General features: G+C 43.6%; 1 protein-coding gene across 1 annotated transcript in view; it reads right to left on the bottom strand.

Moving 5' to 3' along the window:
• KCNH5 (potassium voltage-gated channel subfamily H member 5) overlaps positions 1-19,807 on the bottom strand; it is a 151,390-nt gene that overhangs the window by 123,912 nt on the left and 7,671 nt on the right. The window contains exon 3 of the mRNA XM_009638013.1: positions 15,452-15,580. Coding sequence (XP_009636308.1) covers positions 15,452-15,580 — 129 coding nt within the window. The remainder of the gene's footprint in view (positions 1-15,451; positions 15,581-19,807) is intronic.

The following is a 19,807-nucleotide window of genomic DNA, read 5'->3' as shown; positions in this document are numbered from 1 at the left end:
TAGAAAAATAACATAAAGTACAGCATTTTCCTCTAAAACTAAAAAGGCGATTTTGTAATACTTACCTAAATACTACCAAAAAAAAAAAAAAACCAACAAAAAAAACCCCCCAAACCAACAAACCAACCAACAAACCAAAAAAACCCAACCAACAAACCAAGAGCAAAATTCAGGGCTGCATCACCAGCAATGCTTCAGACTAAAAAAAAAAAAAAAAGCATTGTGACTTTAAAGACAGATTAAGCACTAGATTTTAAATGGCATTAAGAAATACATTTAGCTGTTAAATGAATGATAAACAGCTGCCTTAATGGTAGCTCAAGACCCACACACTGGGCTGCCCCTGGGGAATTTTCTCTGCAGTATTCAGAAAAGAGCAATCGGAGTTTGTTACTGAGAGCAGCACCGACCCCGGAACATGTCATCAAGTCATTCCCGCTGGAAAAAGGCCCAAACGTGACAGCTGGCATGGATGTGTCCATGGATGAGGTAGACTGGCGGTAGCAAAGAAAATGCTGGGGGGGTTAAGCAGCATAGCAGCTCAGTGTTAAGCAGGAAAACTGGGAATTCAAATACCTGCAGGATGGAAACGCCTCCCCAGGAACACTGATGGAGAGGCTCAACATTCAGTTTAGCCAGGTATAACCTGGTATTTTAGTACACAGGTGTGTCTAAAATATCAAACAAATGGACAGGAAACGGGTTCAGGGGAAGGTTTTACTTTTATTTAACTCGAAGGCTGAATATGTGAAAATTGGGGGAAATGTCACATGTGAGAAAGGAAACAACACATTTCTGCGTTAGCCAGGTTTATTTTTAAATGCCTGTTGTCTGATAGGAGTCAGGGACTTGAAAAGTTAAGGGAAGCCCTGGGGTAGATAAAACAAAGAGCAGAGAATAGACAAGACAATAAAACTTCAAGAAAAAAAAATAATTTACAGTTTGGCTTTACAACTTACCACATACATAGCACATTCACGCAAATGTAAATTCATTGACATCACTTAGCAATCAGAACAGATCCAAATACCACGATACACCACCAGCGCAGCAACAAACCATTTGTCTGGCTATTTATACATGACCTCAAAAACGCACATAAAAAATGCACTGTGAAAAGGTAAAAACCAGAAGTATTTTATTAACTTTTCAAATCTAAATGTGAACTTCAGACGTGCTTCTCAAGCTTACAGGGATATTCAATTAGGAACATGCGCTTTCTGTATTAATTAAGCTCGAAAGAGACGATAGTGATCCGAGTATGAACTATTAATTTCTAGAAGATAATTCTTGCGGTTGTCTTTTTCCTAATTGTCTATAAAACTGTGGCAAGGAGACAGCTTTTAGACAAAAGTCATAACTGTTCTTTATCTTTCTTAGCCAGTGACTTCAAAGAGCAAGCGAGGATGGCAACAGCGTTATGACAGCTCTGCCCTGACATTTCCCATAATTGCTGGAGGCCAAGGTGCATCCAGCTGATTGCTTTTGGCACGCTGCAACCATGCTGCAAGAACCAGAGGAAAAGAGCAGTTCTCCCCTGGGAAGGTGGTCAACCACCTCCAGACCCTGGGAAGGTACCTACATACAGGCACACGCACAGTGTCCTCTTCCCCTGAAAAGACACTTCCCTGTGGTCCACGAGGACAGATTTGGGGACAGTCCTCAAGCTTTAGTTTGTCACCCTGCCCCACAGAGCTGATACGAGAGTGACAGAAAGAAGCTCAGCAAAGCCAAAACCACCGCAGCCAAATTGTTGTATTCAGTCCCAACGCCCTCATTTGTCACATCCCAGCTCTGCCAGCTTCTCCAACTCTGCCAGAAACCTCATGAAGTTCAACAAGGAGACGTGCAAAGTCCTGTACCTAAGGAGTTACAACCCCATGTACCAATATATGCTGGGGGCCACCCAGAAAAGTGGCTTAGCAGAACAGGACCCAGGGGTCCTGGTGGACCAGGTTGAACATGAGCCAGAAACGTGCCTGTGCTGCAAAGGCAGCAAATGGTATCCTTGGCTGCATTAGACAAAGTATTGCCAGCAGGTCAAGGAGGTGATCCTTCCCCTCTACTCAGCACTGGTGAGGCCAGTACCTGGAGTGCTGTGTCCAATTCTGGGCTCGCCATTACAAAAGAGACATGGACGTACTGGAGAGAGTCCATCAAAGGGCCATGAAGATGATTAAGGGACGGAAGCATGTCTCCTCTGAGGAAAGGCTGAGAGCTGGGACTGTTCAGCCTGGAGAAGAAAAGGCTCAGGGGGGAGGGCAGATCTTATTAATGTATATAAATACCCGAAGGGAGGGTGCTAAGAGTCAGAGCCAGGCTCTTTTTGCTTGGTGCCTGGTGACAGGACCAGAGGCAATCGGCACAAAATTAAACACAGGAGATTCCACCTGAACATCAGGAAACACTGCTTTACTGTGAGGGTGACCAAGCGCTAGCACAGGTTGTCCGGAGATGTTGTAGAGCCTCCATCCTTGGAGATATTCAAAAGCTGTATGGACACCATCCTGGGCAACTGGTCACAGGGGACCCTGCTTGAGCAGGGGGCTTGGACAGCATGACCTCCAGAGGTCCCTTCCAACCTCAACCATTCTGTGATTCTGCGACCTTTCTGATGGCTGATGGTTAATGGCAGGGGTAGGTTAACAGTTGGACCTGATGATCTGAAAGATCTTTTCCAACCTAAACGATTCTACAATTCAAGGTTTACTTTATTTTCTGAGGTTTAGGGCACCAAACTGTACAGTGATTAGATGAGTATTTAGAGAAGAGTCAGGGGCTGGCAATGACAGGAGATGGCTTCATGTGCTCTCCAGCAATCCTTTCCTGTGGTGCTTCACAGGCCAAGAGATCCCACTTGCAAAAACATGGGTTTTAAAAATGCCTCTCCTCTTAGAAAATCAAAACTGGTCAGAAACCCCTTGTCATCATCTTATATAAGAAAAACACCCGTTCCACATTAACCACAAATACAGAAAGCCTGGGGAAGTTGGGAAAGATGTACCACAAGGAGGTGGAGGAGTAAGACATGTACCAAACAACAGCAATCCTTTAGCTGTAAAAATAAAAAGAAAGGGAGAACTATGACTTTTTCAAATACTCCTTTTCCACCTTGGTGAGATCGTCAATGTCATGTGAAAGAAAGAAGCCACACATTTTAGCATTCAGGGTTACCTCTCTGCTCATCTGGTCTGACCTCTTCTTTTCATGGGGCAAACCATTTCATCATGTCCTTTCTCCACCAAGACCAAAGCTTTGCTTTGTGCTAGAGCAGACCTTTTGCAAAAACCCTTCCAGCCTCATTTAGAGGCTTCACATTTTCACATTTCTTTCAGCCCTGTGAAGCCCGTGATTCTGGACTTTGGGAGTACAGAATGCGCCAACATGACTTTTTTCTAATGCAGCACAAAGTCCAGCATTATTCTACCTGCTCCAATCTATCTATCTGCAATAGTGTAAAAAAGTTCCATGTTCTTTTGTTTCCTATTTACAACCCAACAATTAAAAACATAGCAACAGCAAGATGCTGGGGTATGAGTGGGAAGGTGAAAATGCATACAGGCTGCCTCGTGTCTGAAATAATCTTTACAGGGTACATTTCTCTGTTTCTTGACCTTGTTGTAGACTAGATAAGTTCAGAATTATATTTAAAAGTAATGTGTATATTTAAATAGACCAGGCAAAATTTGCATAGCTGCCTGCTGCTGTCAATGTTTCTTCAAATGATTCTCTCCTTTCTTTTCCTCTATAGACAGAGACTTGAAAAGAATGATAATTTTATCCCATGTATTAGTGACCGCCTGTCCTCACAGATATTTTCAGTCTGGAAGGAGTAAAGGAACGGCACAAATAGCAGGTGCAAGAGGGGAAAAAAAAAAATCTTACTCGTGAGAAAAAACAACACTTCTGATGCTCTCTTCAGCTCAGTTGGATTGTGCCTTTCTTCCACAGCTCCACTTGAAAAATAATGCTCTGAACTTGCACCATTGCACTCAAATTCTTAGGAACAAAGGCAACACCATCAGATCACATATCAGATCAGGCCAGCAGCTGCTTCTCCTCACAAGAAGTTAAACTGAGTATATCAGAGGAAAATGTTAACTACCTCAAATGGAAAATTCTGGAATAACGTAACCATAAAATGATCATTTCCCTTGGTTCTCTTTAATTACTTTCTGATTCATGGACAAAACCAGAAGAATTCATTCCCCTGCTTTAAAAAATACCCCCTTTTGATCTGCATTCATTCTCATGATCCAAAACAAGGGTCTGTTCTTAAACAGGAGCCTAGCAAAATATTTCCCTGTTCCTATCCATTACTCAAATACAAATTTTTGCATTCTCAAGTTGAAGACACAAGTTTAACAACTCCATACAGTTATGAAAACAGGACATGAAGAAGGCAAGCATGCTGATAGACATGAACTAAATTAGTCTCTGCTTTGGCCCAGCTGCAATTCTGTCCTTCCAAGCATGCAACTTTCTTCCTCCTCCATGTGTTTTAGTCACAATTAAATACTTTACATCTGCAAAATATTTCCACGTCTCTTGCTCTAATTAGGACTGCCAATTCGACAGCCCTCTGACCGCGGGGCTAACTAAGCCAGGGATGACTTGGTGGTGTACTTCACATAACGGCTGAGCCAAAGGAGTACTAAACTAATTTAAGAAAAAAAACAAACACAGCATTTCTTTCAAACCTTAGCTGCTACAACATGAGTTGAAGCTGTTAATATTGTGTCAGGGTGCTTGAGGGAGCACAGGAGCATGGAAGGGAGGTAGGCAATAGTCAAGCAAAGCAGCCAGAGCAGACGAACACCACCTCAGAGAGGGAAAAGCTTTCCAGATGGGTCCAAGATATCTGCTCAGCCAGTCCCTAGATGTACACACCGCTATAGAAATGATGTGGTATCTAAGGGGAAATAGTATTTCCAGCTTAGAACTTGATCCTATTGTCCCTCCACCATAAGAAAGTCCAAACTATCTTACCCAAAACCTCTTACTCACTATAACCCGTGCCTTTCTATCAGCCACTACTCCCAACAAGAGTAGTGTGGTGCCCACACACCTTTCTTCCTGAGATCCTGGATCAGTCATTGTGTTTTACATTGGACAGCTGGGATGGGAACAACTCTCTGGCAGCCGCTCCCCTAACAGCTCCACGCCACCACCACAGTCGCTGCTTACTGGGTGTTCAGGGACCTTCTGCGAACTGCGCTCCTGCACTGCCACAGGCACCTCTCTCCCTGCCCTTCTGGTCACCAATCTCCTTCCATTAATACACCCTGCAGATCGATCCAGTACACAAAAACTCTCATCCATCTCCAGCATCCGCTCCTCTTCTCTGCTGCCTTCTCTAAGTAAGGAGGAAATGTCATCCAGGTCGAAGATGCTGTTGCAGCATATGGCAGAGCATAAAAAGGACCAGGGTAAAAGCTGCTCAAAGAAAGGGCAGCAAGGGAGGCTTCCCCAAGCAGAAGTGACGCTGGAAGTGACAGGACAGAATCACTGTACCCTAATGGCTATCTGGAGACAAAACCTTTAAATCCCTCTGGTTCCTCTCAAGGTCACAAACCAGGCAGATAATTGATTAGACTCCACCCAAAAGTGTGAGCCCCCTGATGGTGCTCCCATGTGGCCTGAGCAACAATGCCTGGTGCCCATCATAGGGACAATCCTGCCACAGGGCTGCGCCAGATCCCGGCAGGTCCCTCCGCCAGGGAGAAGCCGCTGTGCAGGCACAGGCCAACGAGCACATTTTGCTCCACCAGTGCTTAAGTCACCTTCCCTGTACAAACCCCAGCAGCCAGCATGCCTACCCACTGCCTTCAAAGACAGCAGCAAATATTTTCAAACGTAAGTATTTGCAAGTGAGAAAACCCTTCAAATTCTCTCCATAATTTAATTACGAGTTGAAGATCTGCAATCTCTCTTACTGGATTTCTGTACAGGTCCAAATACAGATTTAGCCACCCAGCTAGCAGCCACACTGAAAAAATAATAATTAAAATCTCCAGCTCATAAACTATACTATGTTATTTTAAAACTAAATTCATACATCAGAGTTTATGAAGAGTTTAAAAATCTCAAGGTGAGATGTTAATGTTCTTTATAGCGCACTTGCTCTGAAAAATCTAGACATGACTAGCTCCCCCTAATAAAACATCAGTGTAGCTCTGCTGGATTGCAATTAACCTTTTTGTCAAGGTTTGTCTGGTCTTAAAAGGATCGGAAATAATGAAGGCTTTTAAATCAGCATAATGGGGAACTAGCCAATATCTTAGACTGCAGTGAAAACACTTGGGTTAAGAATGATATTGTATGTAAAAAACAACCACAAAGGGTAATTACAGCAACGCTCGTGTCGATTCCTGCCTGCAGGAGTGTAAATAACTCCAGACCACGGAAAGGTTGCTCTTCTCCTCTCACTGCAGAGCACGAAGCAGTTAACATACAGAATGCTTCAATAATAGATAATTTATGACTCACCCACAAAAGCCAGGAGCTAGCACCGCTCAGAAATAGGCAATTTGGAATTCAATTGATAACATGGATCATCCTTTTGCATCAATAGTTAGCATCTACAAATCTCCACTATTTCTAGATGTTCAGACAGTAAAATCATTCCAATGGCTGGCTGTTTGCTCTTTATTGCAGGTAAAGTATGGCTGAAAGAGCTCATTGTCTCTTCGAAAAACTTAATCATCCTGGTTTTGCTTTGTTAGAGAGAGAGGGATAAATGGGATTCCTGAATAAATAGAATAATAGTCAAACAAAGCTCAATCACTCCCATGATGCAGTAAAACAATTTACAGACTGAAGAACCACAGAGTCTATTCAAATGTAATTCAAAATATTAGGATATTTTCCCGATTTGAAATTCTGTGCATTCCACTGTCTGATGATGTTCTGCACTCTTGGGATAATTTTTACATCCAACCTCTGCTCTTGCTTAACATTGTATTCCCAGTTACCATCCGCCCACTGCAACTGCTGGGGAGCTCAAAATGGATGAAGAATCACCGGTAATCTTGGGCATATCACTTTACCTCTCTGAGCTTCAGTTTCTCCTTAATATGAGGATAATGCTAATGACCTACTTTGCAAGCCATTTTGAGATCTACTGATGAAAAGTGCTAAGATTTATACGCCACTAGACCACCTTTGGTATGCAATGCATTTTTAAATTTAATTCTGACATAGCTGTAAATTTACAGTGCATAACTTCTTAAATTTCATGTTTCTGCAACTAAAGGTAAACTTTATACGCACACACACAGACCCATGAAGATCTTCCTATAAGTATAAAAAAACAAGTACAAATTTTTGGGGGGGAAAAAAGTGACTAAGTACTGTAGATGTCAGTCCACTGGCTTTCAGGAGTTTGTCAGATAGGAAAATGGTGCCATTCAATGGTCAAGGAAAAGGACTACACCATCCAAAGGCTCAAGGTCAAAAGGAAGGCAGCTGCTAGAAATGAAAAAGCAGTATACAATAAAGCACACAGCGTTGGGAAGAAAGAGGGAACAAGTATGTGAATGAGAAATTATGGCTGATCAGAATGGACACAGAAAGCTGAAGACATATGGGAAAAATCCTTCTCTGGCTACATTTATTACAGTAACAATGAAGTTTTTAAAGACCTCCCAGAGTACAACGAAAAGGCTTTCTGCACCCATATGCAGAAAGGGCAAACAGCCTGACCCCAGTAATTACAGGTTGCTTAGCCTGATCTCAGTACCAGGCACAATGACAGAAAAGCCGATCTGACTTTCAATATGTTCAGTAAAAAAGAAAGGGAAAGGAGCATAATGAATGGCTGTCAATACGGAATGATGTAAAATGCCCCTCAATGTTAATTTCATTATTTGATAAGAGTATAAATTTGGTTCAGGAAGACGGCCAAACGCCTTGACAGAACAAGCCGCAAGCCAAGTGCGATGGCCAGCCGGAGCCACAGCATACGTAGGACATATGCCAGAGAGGCACGAGCTAGGGCAGGTCCCTGTACCAGAGCCCCCTTGCTGGGGCTGGACTGGGCACCAACATGGACCATTGACTTGATGACAACCCCAGCAGCTGCCCCTGGTTTGCTTCCACCTGCAGCCAAGGACCCAACAGCTCCCGAATCAGCACAGCCACAGTGCTCATCACGTAACATCGCCTCATCCCGGTGCTGCATCCGAATCACCCGAGAGCCACACGTTGGCCAAATCCTCTTGTACGGTTAATCTTCACTGAATTGACACTGTGTGACACTCTCCACAAAATATCAAGACTATGCAGTTCAGTAAATTACAGGTTAAATGGATGAAGAGCTTGCTACCTGGCAGATATCAAAAAAGTAGTAGTGGAAAATAGTAAAAAATTATTACTGAGACCCTTCTGGCGCCCAGTGCACAGGTCCCCTTCTATTCAGTGCTTTTCTCTATGGTTTGAAAGTCATTATAAAATGACTGATAAAATGCCCAGATGACAGGAAGATTAGAGGAATGTTAAACAGTAGTGAGGACAGTCACACGGGATGATATGGCTTGATAACTGGGCACGTGCCATTAAAATGTGTTTTAAATGGAAATCAGGTATCTAGGCAAAAGCAATGCAAATTGTATCCCCAGCACAGGACAGGGAAACGTCCCTAGGAAAGAACAGTTCTGAAAAGGATCCAGAGGTTTTAGTAAATGTAGCAATTCAGCATGCGGTTTGCTTTGGCAAAAAGTCACCTGCTCCTTGGATACACAACAGTGAAAGCTGGGCTTGGAGAGGCTGAGCAATAGGCAATATTGAGGAGTTAGCTGTGAACCCACCTGGCTACAATAACGGATGCAGAAACTTATTTGGGACCTGGGAGGGTGAAATCCGTGTCACCACGGCTTCATCCCTACTGCTGCCAATAAGCTGGATTAAAGGCCAACTAAAATGTCTGTATCTGCCATCACCAGACCTCCAAATTCAGGCTAGCCAGAGATTTAAGGAGCTCAACTCATTCACTTAATCAAAAGAAGGTGGAGCCATGACTTGATTAGATGTGTAAGTGACTTAATGGGACTTCTTTAGTGCAGTGGAAAAAATGCATATGAAGATGCCAGTGCAAGAAGCTGAAGACAGGTTAATTTAAATATGATGCTTTCTTTAAAGCAATTGGTGTCATGAAAAAGCAAGAAAAATACAAAGTCATGTGGTGGATCCTCAGCCTCTTCAGAATTCTAAATCAATACTGGATGTTTGTCTGGAGGAGGAGTAACTTAGTGAAATGTAACAGCCCGTGATATACAGATTAGACTCTTAAACTCTCTAACTCTACTAAATTTATACTTATTATTTAATATATGGCTTATGAGTGTTCAGTTTTCAATACAGAAAGTATATCCATCTACAAACAGTTACGGTTTTAAAAATCAGCTTCCAGTTTAATTCAATCTCTCACAGGATTAGATTTGATTTCAGTGGGATTTCTTCTGCACTGCACATTAGAATTCTAGAAATTTACAGACGGTTAATGTGCATTGTGGGTTGTTGATGGACCACACAAAGGCCTCAAAAGGCAATACCAGATTTAGAAAAGTACTTGATTTCTGTGAACGGATATGGAAATTGTCTGTTGTTCTTCATGGTGGATCTCTGACAGCAGCAAAGCAAGAAAGGAGGCAAGAAATAAGGCCTGGGAGTGCCACCCCTAGGAGTGAGGAAACAACCCCCTCATTGTGACTGTTGAGCCTTTGCGGTGTCTGCTGAAATTGCCACCAGAATGTCACTGAAGACAGTAACGAGGATGCTTGTCCTGCAGGAAGAGGAGTAAAGCAACCTCAGAAGGTCCTCCTGGTTACTAGCAAGCTGTGCCCATCCAAAATGGATGGTTTCAAATACCGAGAGACTGTATCTAAGCATCATTCCTCTGAGTTGTCTACTCTTGCCACTGGAAGCCCACCTGGTATCCTGGCAAGTGACCCCTTCCCTTGTCGTCCCCTACAAAGTCATTTCTCAAGGCCCAGGTGTACCTGGATGCAGCGCTCTAGACCGCGAGGGAGAATGGAGAGATGGCGGTGATCTCCTTGGTGCCTGAAGGAACTGAGGGGTGAAACTCTGCAGATCAGAGCAATAGGAAACAGCACCAGAACAAGTGGGTCTCTATGGCACCAAGACCCTTGTTATTACAGCCATGGAAAAGTGCAATAAAAACATGGTAAGGATATCCAAATAGTGACCTATTAAATTACTGTTATGGATTACTGTCAAGGTGATGTATTCAACAGGGTGCACTGTGCTTCAGCTAAAGGTAGAAACCTCATTTTCATGCTCTAATCCCTCCACCCACTTCTTCTGTTATCACCAGGATTGATACCCCTTCAAGGAAAAAAAGGTTCCCGAGTGCAACTAGTTATATATGCTTAATAACTTGCACTTATTAAAGATAAAAAAGGATCAGAATTATAGGCTTAGCAAGGATTAGCAAGCATAAGTGCGTATTTCTGCAACTACTACACTTTTTATAGCCCTGTCACACTCCCAGATAGAGCTGTATCATTATATGGAGTTACATAACCATAAAAAGTTATATCACTGGAAGCATTACAGCGCTGTCCCAGACAGCCTTGATTATCAAAGTCTGGCTGTAGCAAGTGGGGAGGAAAAAAAAAAAAAAAGAAAAAACAAAAACCAACCCCAACACCAACTTCAGGATACTGCTGTGCTGTCTCCTGATCCCATCTGCTAACAGCACACAGACCTGAGCTGCAGGGGCCTCATTAACACAGCTTTGCATCCTAATTCAGCGTCCCATCAGTATTCAGCAGAACTTCCCAATCACTTCCAGCACGTGACAAGCCTGGTATTTCACTCAAAAGAGACTTAAGGGAACCAGTGAGAATACTAGCTGAAAAAACCTCCAAGTTTACCTAGAGACCACTTTTTTTCTTCACTGACGATAACAAAGGACATAAAGCCATTGCACAACCAGGTGAAACTCCACTATAAGCCCAGAAAACGCCAGTCTTTTTTTCTATCCTTAAACTTTTAGTTCAATATAATCTACAGCACTCCTGGCTTCAAATGTTGTTAACATTTTAAGTGGCCCCATTTGGCCTTCTAATATCTAGGGCCCAGAAAAATGGCTTCATTTTTTTCTGACAAATAAACATAATCTTATTACCACTGTGTGTCTTTGGAGGGATTGAAAGTCTTCAGATGTTTTTAAAAGGCCATTGGGTAAAGACAGAATAAAAGCACAGCATGCTGATAAAAGCATCCAACTGTGACCCTACAATGGTGCAAACATAAAAAAGAAGATTCTTTGGGTTTTATTCTCTGGAAGAAAATACATAATACAATCTTTCATATGCTTGTAATGGCCTTCCACCTCTGCTGTGTAAGGCATTCATCCAAGACACCTGGAGATCTGGCCCTCCACCACCACAGGTAGGACCTATTGCTCGGTACTGAATCCAGATCAGACAAATGTTCGTGTTACCAAAGAGGAACAGAAGGAAAGAAAGAGAGACCAGACAAGCATAGCACAACTCCTCCACTGTAAAATAAGGCATTGTCCCAGTGACCACAAAGTGGAGCCATCATCTCCTGTGACATCTCCTGCCCCATCACTAATTCTCACGCCTCTTCTTCCATGCTGCCACCATCCACAGCTCGTCCAGCCACCGACTCAGGAGCTGGGGCACTACGAACCACAAACCAAGTCAACAAAGGGTGTTCTCCCTACCCTCCAAACCATAAACCAAGTCAACAGAGGGTGTTCTCTCCCTACCCTTCAGACCTGCACAACTGCCGGTGGCACCTGATTCACCCAGGATTGAACACGTGAACCAGGTGGCTGACATTTCCTTCTGTTATCACCTTCATTGCTTCTACTTGAGATGCTGCAGGTTTTTTACAGTTTTGCATGTTTAGACACCTTTAAAGTAATTTTCCATTTACAAGGATACAACAGTACTTTTTGGCCATCATCACATTGCTATACATCATAGGTGTCCCACACATCGCCCAGCGATAATAGATACCAGCATAGGTGACAAGAAAACAAGTCAGTCAAATCTGCCTGTACCCCCTCAGAAACCAAGGGGGTTGATCTCTGCCACTGTGTTTTATTAGAGGAAGACAGCTTTTAAATACTCCTTTTCTCCAGTCTTGCTTTCAGTCCAGTAAGTTTCAACAGCTTTCTGGACTGCAACAAATTCAGAGTCTCCTGGGTGACCCGGGAAAATTTTTCATTACTTTTATTCCCTCCTGCAAGCAAAGTCCCCTCCTCCTCCTCCTCCTCTCCGACGTCATTACCGCACATCTAAACAGGGAGTGCACAGGTAAGCAGAGAGCTATACCATCTGCCGCAGTGCCCCAGACCTCTCTAATTCCCCTTGCTTGCACGGGGCTACTCCCCGTGATGTCAGCTATATTTTTTGTACTGAGCCTGTAAACAAGCATGTTTCCGAGCCGGTACTGAGCAAAAAAAAAAAAAAAAAAAAAAAATCCCACCTCTCCCTTGCAATGTGCTTTGTAGCGAGGCAACTATTTTCTTTTATTTGTATGTCATGTTTTCACAAACACAACAAGCTCCTCAATGCTTCCGAGCGGTTCTGCATTCTCAGCACCAGGGCAGCGCTCCCTGCCCCCTGAAACTGCGGTTCCCTTGTAAGGTCTACACGAGATGCTGACCGCGTTGCAGCCACCACAAGCAGACCTGGCAAACCCAACCATTTGTTTCCAGGAGCTGGGACAGACGGACACCCTGCAGTGTAGATACACCCATTGTCATGATTTAAATATCAAATCCTTATACCTCGTAGGAGCGTGATATACTGAAGCTTCACAACAAAGCAACCTACCTTTGAACAGCACAGAATATATTGGTACGGAGAGATTATTGCATAATGGCATCAATATTTTATTTCTGTTGAATTTTTTATCTCAAATTTACTGCTCCCATAAGTAATAGACAGTAACTCATCTGCACCATAGTTACTTATGTATTATGTATTGCATGGTCCTGGCAGAATTTCCAAAGAATAATCTTTCTTTTAAAAAGAAAAAAAAAAAAATCCCTTTCAATGACAAATCCCAGCACTCAACAGCAGTATTTTACTGAAATGCTTTTTACAAAAAGTTTAAAAATTCTCCGCTAAATTGTAATGTATATGTTTACCAATCTCATAATTCAAAAAGAAAGTGGCCCAGCAGCTTCCAAGCACACTGTAATGCATCTGCAAAGACAATGAATTATGAATCTCTCATAGCACTACGTCTGACAAAACAACATTGTCATCCCAGGGCCGCGGGATCCTGCCGATCCACCCAGTTGAGACACAGAGGGTAATGCAACAGTGCTGGTTTCCCATCCTTGTAGTAAAATAGTGCAAATATTTGACTATGGGGTTTTTTTTATATGAAGAATATAAAAGGCAAACTCAAATTTATGCAAAAGGAGAAGAAAAAATTCAGGTCAATGGTTTGTAATTACAAAGCTTGTTGGAGGTACTGATCAATGTTAATCACTGATCGATGTTAATAGATGCTCTAATCAAAGCACCCTGAGCAAATTCTTAAGGCTCCAATCCTATGCCTTAAAGCCACCTGAGAGATATGGCTGTGCTGCCTTCTGCGGTGTTTTGTTTTTTCAAGTATGACTTTTGACAGAAGTAAGTGCTCTTTAAACATGCAGTCAGACCTCTCTGGCTGCTGACGACAATATTTTGCAATGTTCATAGTTAACGCCTGGCATCTTAACTAATGGTACCCTTCACTGGAGAACAGCAGTACACAAGTTATGCACTTCGCAGCTATTGCTCTTTCCCATATATTGTTCCTAGAATGGATGCCAGGTGGATTCTGCTCCTCCTCAGCCACAAGATGGGGAGGGGGAGAGCTCAGCCCCTGCCCAGGGAAGGCAGCAGAGTATGAATCTCCCAGGCTGAGAATCCAAAGGAGGCAACGTTCATCATTTTGGCAGTTGGGAGCCACCTTCAATATGTTCTCCCTGTCCTGCCTCTGCCCCACACTCCTCAGTACAATTATGTACTGCAGAAAGTAGGGCAGAGCCAGTGAAAGGGGGGATGTTGGAGGCTGGTTCCATGCAACATCTCGGTCCCCCCAGAAAGCATCAAATAGGAAATCCTGCAAGAACCACCTTGCAATGCCTGGCTTTTTCCTTTATGAGCTCCCACTACATATTATATACACTGCAGCAAGGAGCCAGTCCCATGCCTTCAGACCTCTACAATTACAGTCTTTTCAATTAACTGGCATTTATCCTAAAAATTTCAGACTGTTTCCAGGCAGAAGAATTCCACATTATGGAGGTGAAAGTGAAATAAAGGAATATTTGCAGGTTGCTAACTAAATTGTAGAGGCAGTAAAGCTTATGATGGCTGAGAAGGCATTCCTATATCAGGATCTTATAACTTTATGGATAATACTCTCTAGACCAAAAAATCCTCATATTTGGCATTAGCCCGAAGAGAGGCCTTTTGTTTTATTTTAAGTCTGCCTTTATAAATCTACTTTTCAGTTATCCAAACACATATAATAAGTGTTATCTAGATCATACGAAATTAGTTTAAATCCTGTTTGCATTCAAATGACACCAAGTTTACTCTGAAGATGACGGCTTAGAGCACACGCGGCTCTCAGTGAGAAATCAAGCCTTCTCCAAGCGTGAAGAGAAAAATATAGCAAGGAATTAATCACGAGAAGGCAACTTCCAAGAGAAGATGGGATGTGGATGCTGTAGCATAAATGCCCTTCTTTATGTAAGTGCATTCCTTTACCCAAAGCAATACACACGTGAACCTGACACAAGACACACGTCTCATAGCCGAAGCAGAGGATGCTGCTAGGTCCTCTGCACCTTTCTCCACCAATTCTCTCTTGTGCCAGGCTGTGGGTCTGGCTGTGGGTTGCTGGTGATGAAAGCATGGGACATCTCAACAGACACCACCACCAGCAGCTGTTAAATAACGAGTACTATGGCCACTGCCATGCAGTCAACATTGCTGGCCAGTAATAAAGGACCCAGATGGGCTGGGGTTTCTTGCATTTCATCCCCAAGAGTGAAAAAGGGAGGCAATATCAACATCTCAGCACAAAGGAGCTGAAATCACTTTTTTTTCTGAAAAAAAAGATACCAGTCCCTTAGGAGAAAGGTCTCCCAAAACAAAACTATGCCATTTTTAGCCAGTGCCAGCTGTAGTGAAAAAGTAGTGAACCTACAAAGCGAAAGGCAGGCTCGTGACGCTGGCAAAACGCTGTTAGGGAAATTCCATTTATGGTGATTTATCTTTTATTTTTAAGCAATAATTTAGGAGAGTGGCACTGAATCTCTGACAGGTCACAAAACATTTCCTGAATTCAAGTCACAGATCACAGGCATGACACGTCTCTGTCACAGGACTGAGCTCAAGCATGTACTTTATCAATTACAAAAACTAATGGTGTATTTCATATTTACCTTTTGTTGAATCATCTTCAATTGGTTGTTTGAACAAAGTGATATCCTTGAAAGTGCACAGAAACAAAACCACTTTTTCGTGCTCATTTCTTATAGGTGCAATTTGCATGTAGAACCAAACTGGGGTTCCTGAAGCAAAAAAAAGGTGACATTGGACTGTTGTGTAGCAGAAACTTTCCCCAGCCCATACACAGAATACTTCATCATTTACATGTTATTATAACACACGTGTAGTTTAGGACCATATCTCAATATTTCTACATTTTCCAGATCTTTTAATTTTACCTCCTCAAAGGAAAACAACATATTACCACTTTTACAGCTTCATTACAATGGGGAAACACTACCAATCTAATTAGACAATAAGCAGAGACAGGAGGCTTTCTAAATTTCATTCTGAAATAAAATGTATTATTCTTCCCCTCGTGCTCCTGGTTTTTTCCCAGCATGTCTCACAGTGTCTGCAAGGTAGGAAGGCAAGAAAAAAAACGGGTGGATGGTATCTTCACAGAAAGGGTTGTCAGGCTCTGGAATGGGCTTCCCAGGGAGGTGGTGGAGTCCCCATCCCTGGAGGTATTTAAAAGGAGGATAGATGAGGTGCTTAGGGACATGGTTTAGTGGTGGGATGTCAGGGTTAGGTTAACGGTTGGGCTCGATGATCTCAAAGGTCTTTTCCAACCAAAGCGATTCTATGATTCTTCTAAATCTGTGAATCCTAGTTCACATAACAGGGAGCTTTCAAATCCAAAACTGACGGAGTATACTGTCATATGCTCAAAATGTGATGCTACTCCATTATTTAAGAGGACCTGAGCTAATCCAGACACAGACTCTAAATGTCCTATCAGGACAAACCAGGAGATTCGATTTCCTTTTGGTGTTTCAGGCCATACGCTCCACCTCCTCATCGTCCTGCCCAGCGGAGCACTCTGCCAGGGCAGTTATCTCTATTTAGCTTTTGAAATAAATAAAAAATATTTTTTCAAATCCTACCACTCATTAAATAAATGCCCCAAAAATGCCTACGGTGTTGGAATGGTTAGCATGGCTTTCGGTAAATCCTCACTGCTCACACAGGGGTCCTGCAGGTGCTCAGGAGCTGAAACTGGGTTTGTTTCTTCCTAGGCTGGAACACACTTGGGCAGTCCCCTGTGTACATGCAGGTCTGCCCTGTAAGGGGCAAAATCCGAAAAGGCTTTAAGCAATTTGTTAAGAAACACCCTGTTCACCTGCAGGGATGTGAAAGTCACAGATGCTTTCCACTCAGTAAAGCTCCATGCCCACAGCTGTGTCCCTTCCGTCCCCAACCTGCACCTACACACACTGCGCTATAAATGCCTTCACAGCCAGCTCATTACCTTTGGGATTTGGTGGGCTTTCAGACAGTTGACATAATGGCTCTTCTCCTGAGCTGTCTGAATGCCAGCCTGAGAGCTGACACGTTGAGACAAGCCGCTTGCCCACTGTTATCCCATGGGCACCACTGCCTCCCCCCCCCCCTCAAATCTCTAATGCACCGTGTCTGGGAGCTGTGCCAGAAACTGCAGGATAGATGCCCAGAGGGCAATGATCCCATTTGGACTAGGACTACTGGGGGGAAGGTTAAAATCCACAAGGGTTCATAATAAAATTCAGCACTGATGAAGTGGGATTAAACCAGTAACTCACTAGCAGTAAACTGGAGAAGTGGGAGAGATGGGGGACTGCTTTTTGTGGTAGTTCCAGAGCCATTATGCTGATTACTTGATTATCTCAATTCCCGATTGCTAACCCAAGATAAAAGACTTGTTCATAACTTCTAAAAGAGAGTGCTGCATCTCTCTGGAATAATACTGTACTTGCGCTTATACCTGGCAACTCATCAGCACCCTTTGAAAAGCTCTGAAAGTAAGTGGGCAAAATAACCTGTACAACAGCACTGATAAAAATCAAAGACGAGGCAAGGTGCCTTCTGCTGCAGAAGCAACAATCTGAGCAAAACCAGGCAAAGAGGTTTTCTGATTACCAACATATACAGATATATGCATGCCTACATGGTTGCCGAAGAGCTGGGTAGGTAGAGCTGAGGACTATAGATGAGGGAATGCAGTAAAGCAGAAGAAATTCGTAGCAAACTTTGAGGTCTGAACCTGAAACCTGCTAGCTGGGTTAAAATGCCAAGGGGGCATGCAAAGTCAGCAGTCGTGTGAAGGCTGCCTGAGAACAAAAGCTCTTGAAGATCACCTCTGTGCCAAAGGAAAGAAGGATGGGAAAGCAATCCGAAAAATCTCAAAATCTCCCTCTGCCAAAAGCATAAAGGAATGGGTGAGAAAGAAAAGGTTGTGCCACATAATCAAAAATACACAGCACCTCTGGACCTAGAGCTTGAAAATGTGGGTGGGAGGGTACTCGGAGAAGCACTGCAAGCTCCATGCAGGAGAGAGGCAATATGCAGGGTCTCTGCAGGGGATAAAACACAAGCCCTTCCACAGAGTAACTGCCTACATTTTGCAGAAGTATATTCATGTATATGGACATGCAGAAGTATATTCATTCATACCAACACATACTATTCTTTATTTCTTTATCTGCTCCAATATTCAGCCTGAGGATAAGACTGATAAGCAAGCAGTTTCTTGAAGAACTTTTCACACACACACAGACACACACACAGAATCGCAAGGGTTGGAAGGGACCTCGGGAGATCATCTAGTCCAACCCCCCTGCTAAAGCAGGCTCTCCTAGAACATTCTACACAGGACTTCATCCAGGCGGGCCTTGAATATCTCCAGAGAAGGAGACTCCACAACCTCCCTGGGCAGCCTGTTCCAGTGCTCTGCCACCCTCGAAGTAAAGAAGTTTTTCCTCATATTCAACTGAAACCTCTTATGTTTCAGTTTGCACCCATTGCCCCTAGTCCTGTCGCTGGGCACCACTGCAAACAGACTGCTTCCATCCTCATGACTTCCGCCCTTAAGATATTTGTATGCGTTGATAAGGTCCCCTCTCAGTCTTCTCTTCTTCAGGCTGAACAAGCCCAACTCTCTCAGCCTTTCCTCGTAGGGGAGGTGCTCCTTCTGCAAGGCTCAGAGTATGACAAATGGAAGCAAGCCCTGGGCAAACCAGGTGCTGAACTGGAGCCAAAAGGTGAGCCTATTAGTGTTAGCAAGAGGTTGAAGTTCTGGGCTTCAGGTGATGCAGAATGAAGCTGGCAACAGACGTTATGGATGGGAACTGACTCATGCCTGAAAAGAAATACGAGGACTTTTCCATAAAGTCTTTCTGTAATACTGCGTAACTTATGGAAAGTACAGGCTTGGAGATCTGGGCAAAGGTGAAGATTTTATTAAGGCAACTGCAGCTCAATAAATCTCTGAAGCATCATCAAGCTCCAGCAGGCAATCCACAACCCAAAGCAAAAAGCAACTGGCTTGTTACAGAAAAGTCTCCTCTTTTTATACTTAAATAAAATAGAAAGAAATTTAGATCAGGACTGGCCCGTGCTAGAGCAGGAGCTGCCAGCCCAGTTATTACGAGAAGCCAGGGGGAGACCACTGGGTCTCTGGGATGCTCTTCGGAAATCACATGGGCACAGGACATGGCAGTGCTGGGCACCACCACCTGCAAAGATACCAAACACAAGTCTGTCCCGGGGAAGTCCCCTAATGTGAGGGGACATGCAGGTAACTGGGCAGAGAAGCAGAAAATCTAGAGAACAGACACATCCATATGCTGAGGAACTGAAAAGAGGTCATTTGGAGGGCTTTCCTGCACACCTGAAGAAACAGCTGGACTTCAGAGCCGCTCTTGCTTCTCTTTTTAATTAAAGTGTTGGCTAAAATGCTTTGAAGCAGGCAGAACTGGAGAAACCTGAAGACATTTCCTACTGCTTAAATGCACAGACAGGAAGATTTAGTCTAAAAAGGGAAAGTGGAAATAAAGCATAAAGCATGTGAGTTTGTTTCAAGAAGACAAGGTGTCTGGGATGCTCTCTTCAATGCCATGAGAGGTTTATGTGAGCTTGCAGTGAAATGGGGCAGTCAGGCACAGTGAGCTCTTTCCAGGGGCACCACCGTCCCCTCCTCGCAGCCACGACATGCAGAGGAAGCCTCCAGCCTCACCCCAGAAAGGTGCTCCATGCTAACACCAAAGTCCACCCCCAGGGGGAAGGCAGCCTCAGCTACTGGGCTTCAGGCAGCTGAACCAGGGGGAAAACTCTCCGACCCCACAGGACCTGCACCCTCTACTGGGCAAGGAAAGCCAAACCAGAGAAAACATCTCCATCAGGATTGCTCTTGGCTTGTGTTTGGCATGGCCAGCAACCCAGTCAACTAGACTTGGTCTGCTCAGCGTAGAGGAATCAGCTGTTCTGGAGCA

Source organism: Egretta garzetta, unplaced genomic scaffold, assembly GCF_000687185.1.
Source record: "Egretta garzetta isolate BGI_Z169 unplaced genomic scaffold, ASM68718v1 scaffold95, whole genome shotgun sequence".
Taxonomy (NCBI): Eukaryota; Metazoa; Chordata; class Aves; order Pelecaniformes; family Ardeidae; genus Egretta; species Egretta garzetta.
Note: the sequence above shows the minus strand (reverse complement) of the source record. Positions and strands in the feature narration are given on the sequence as shown.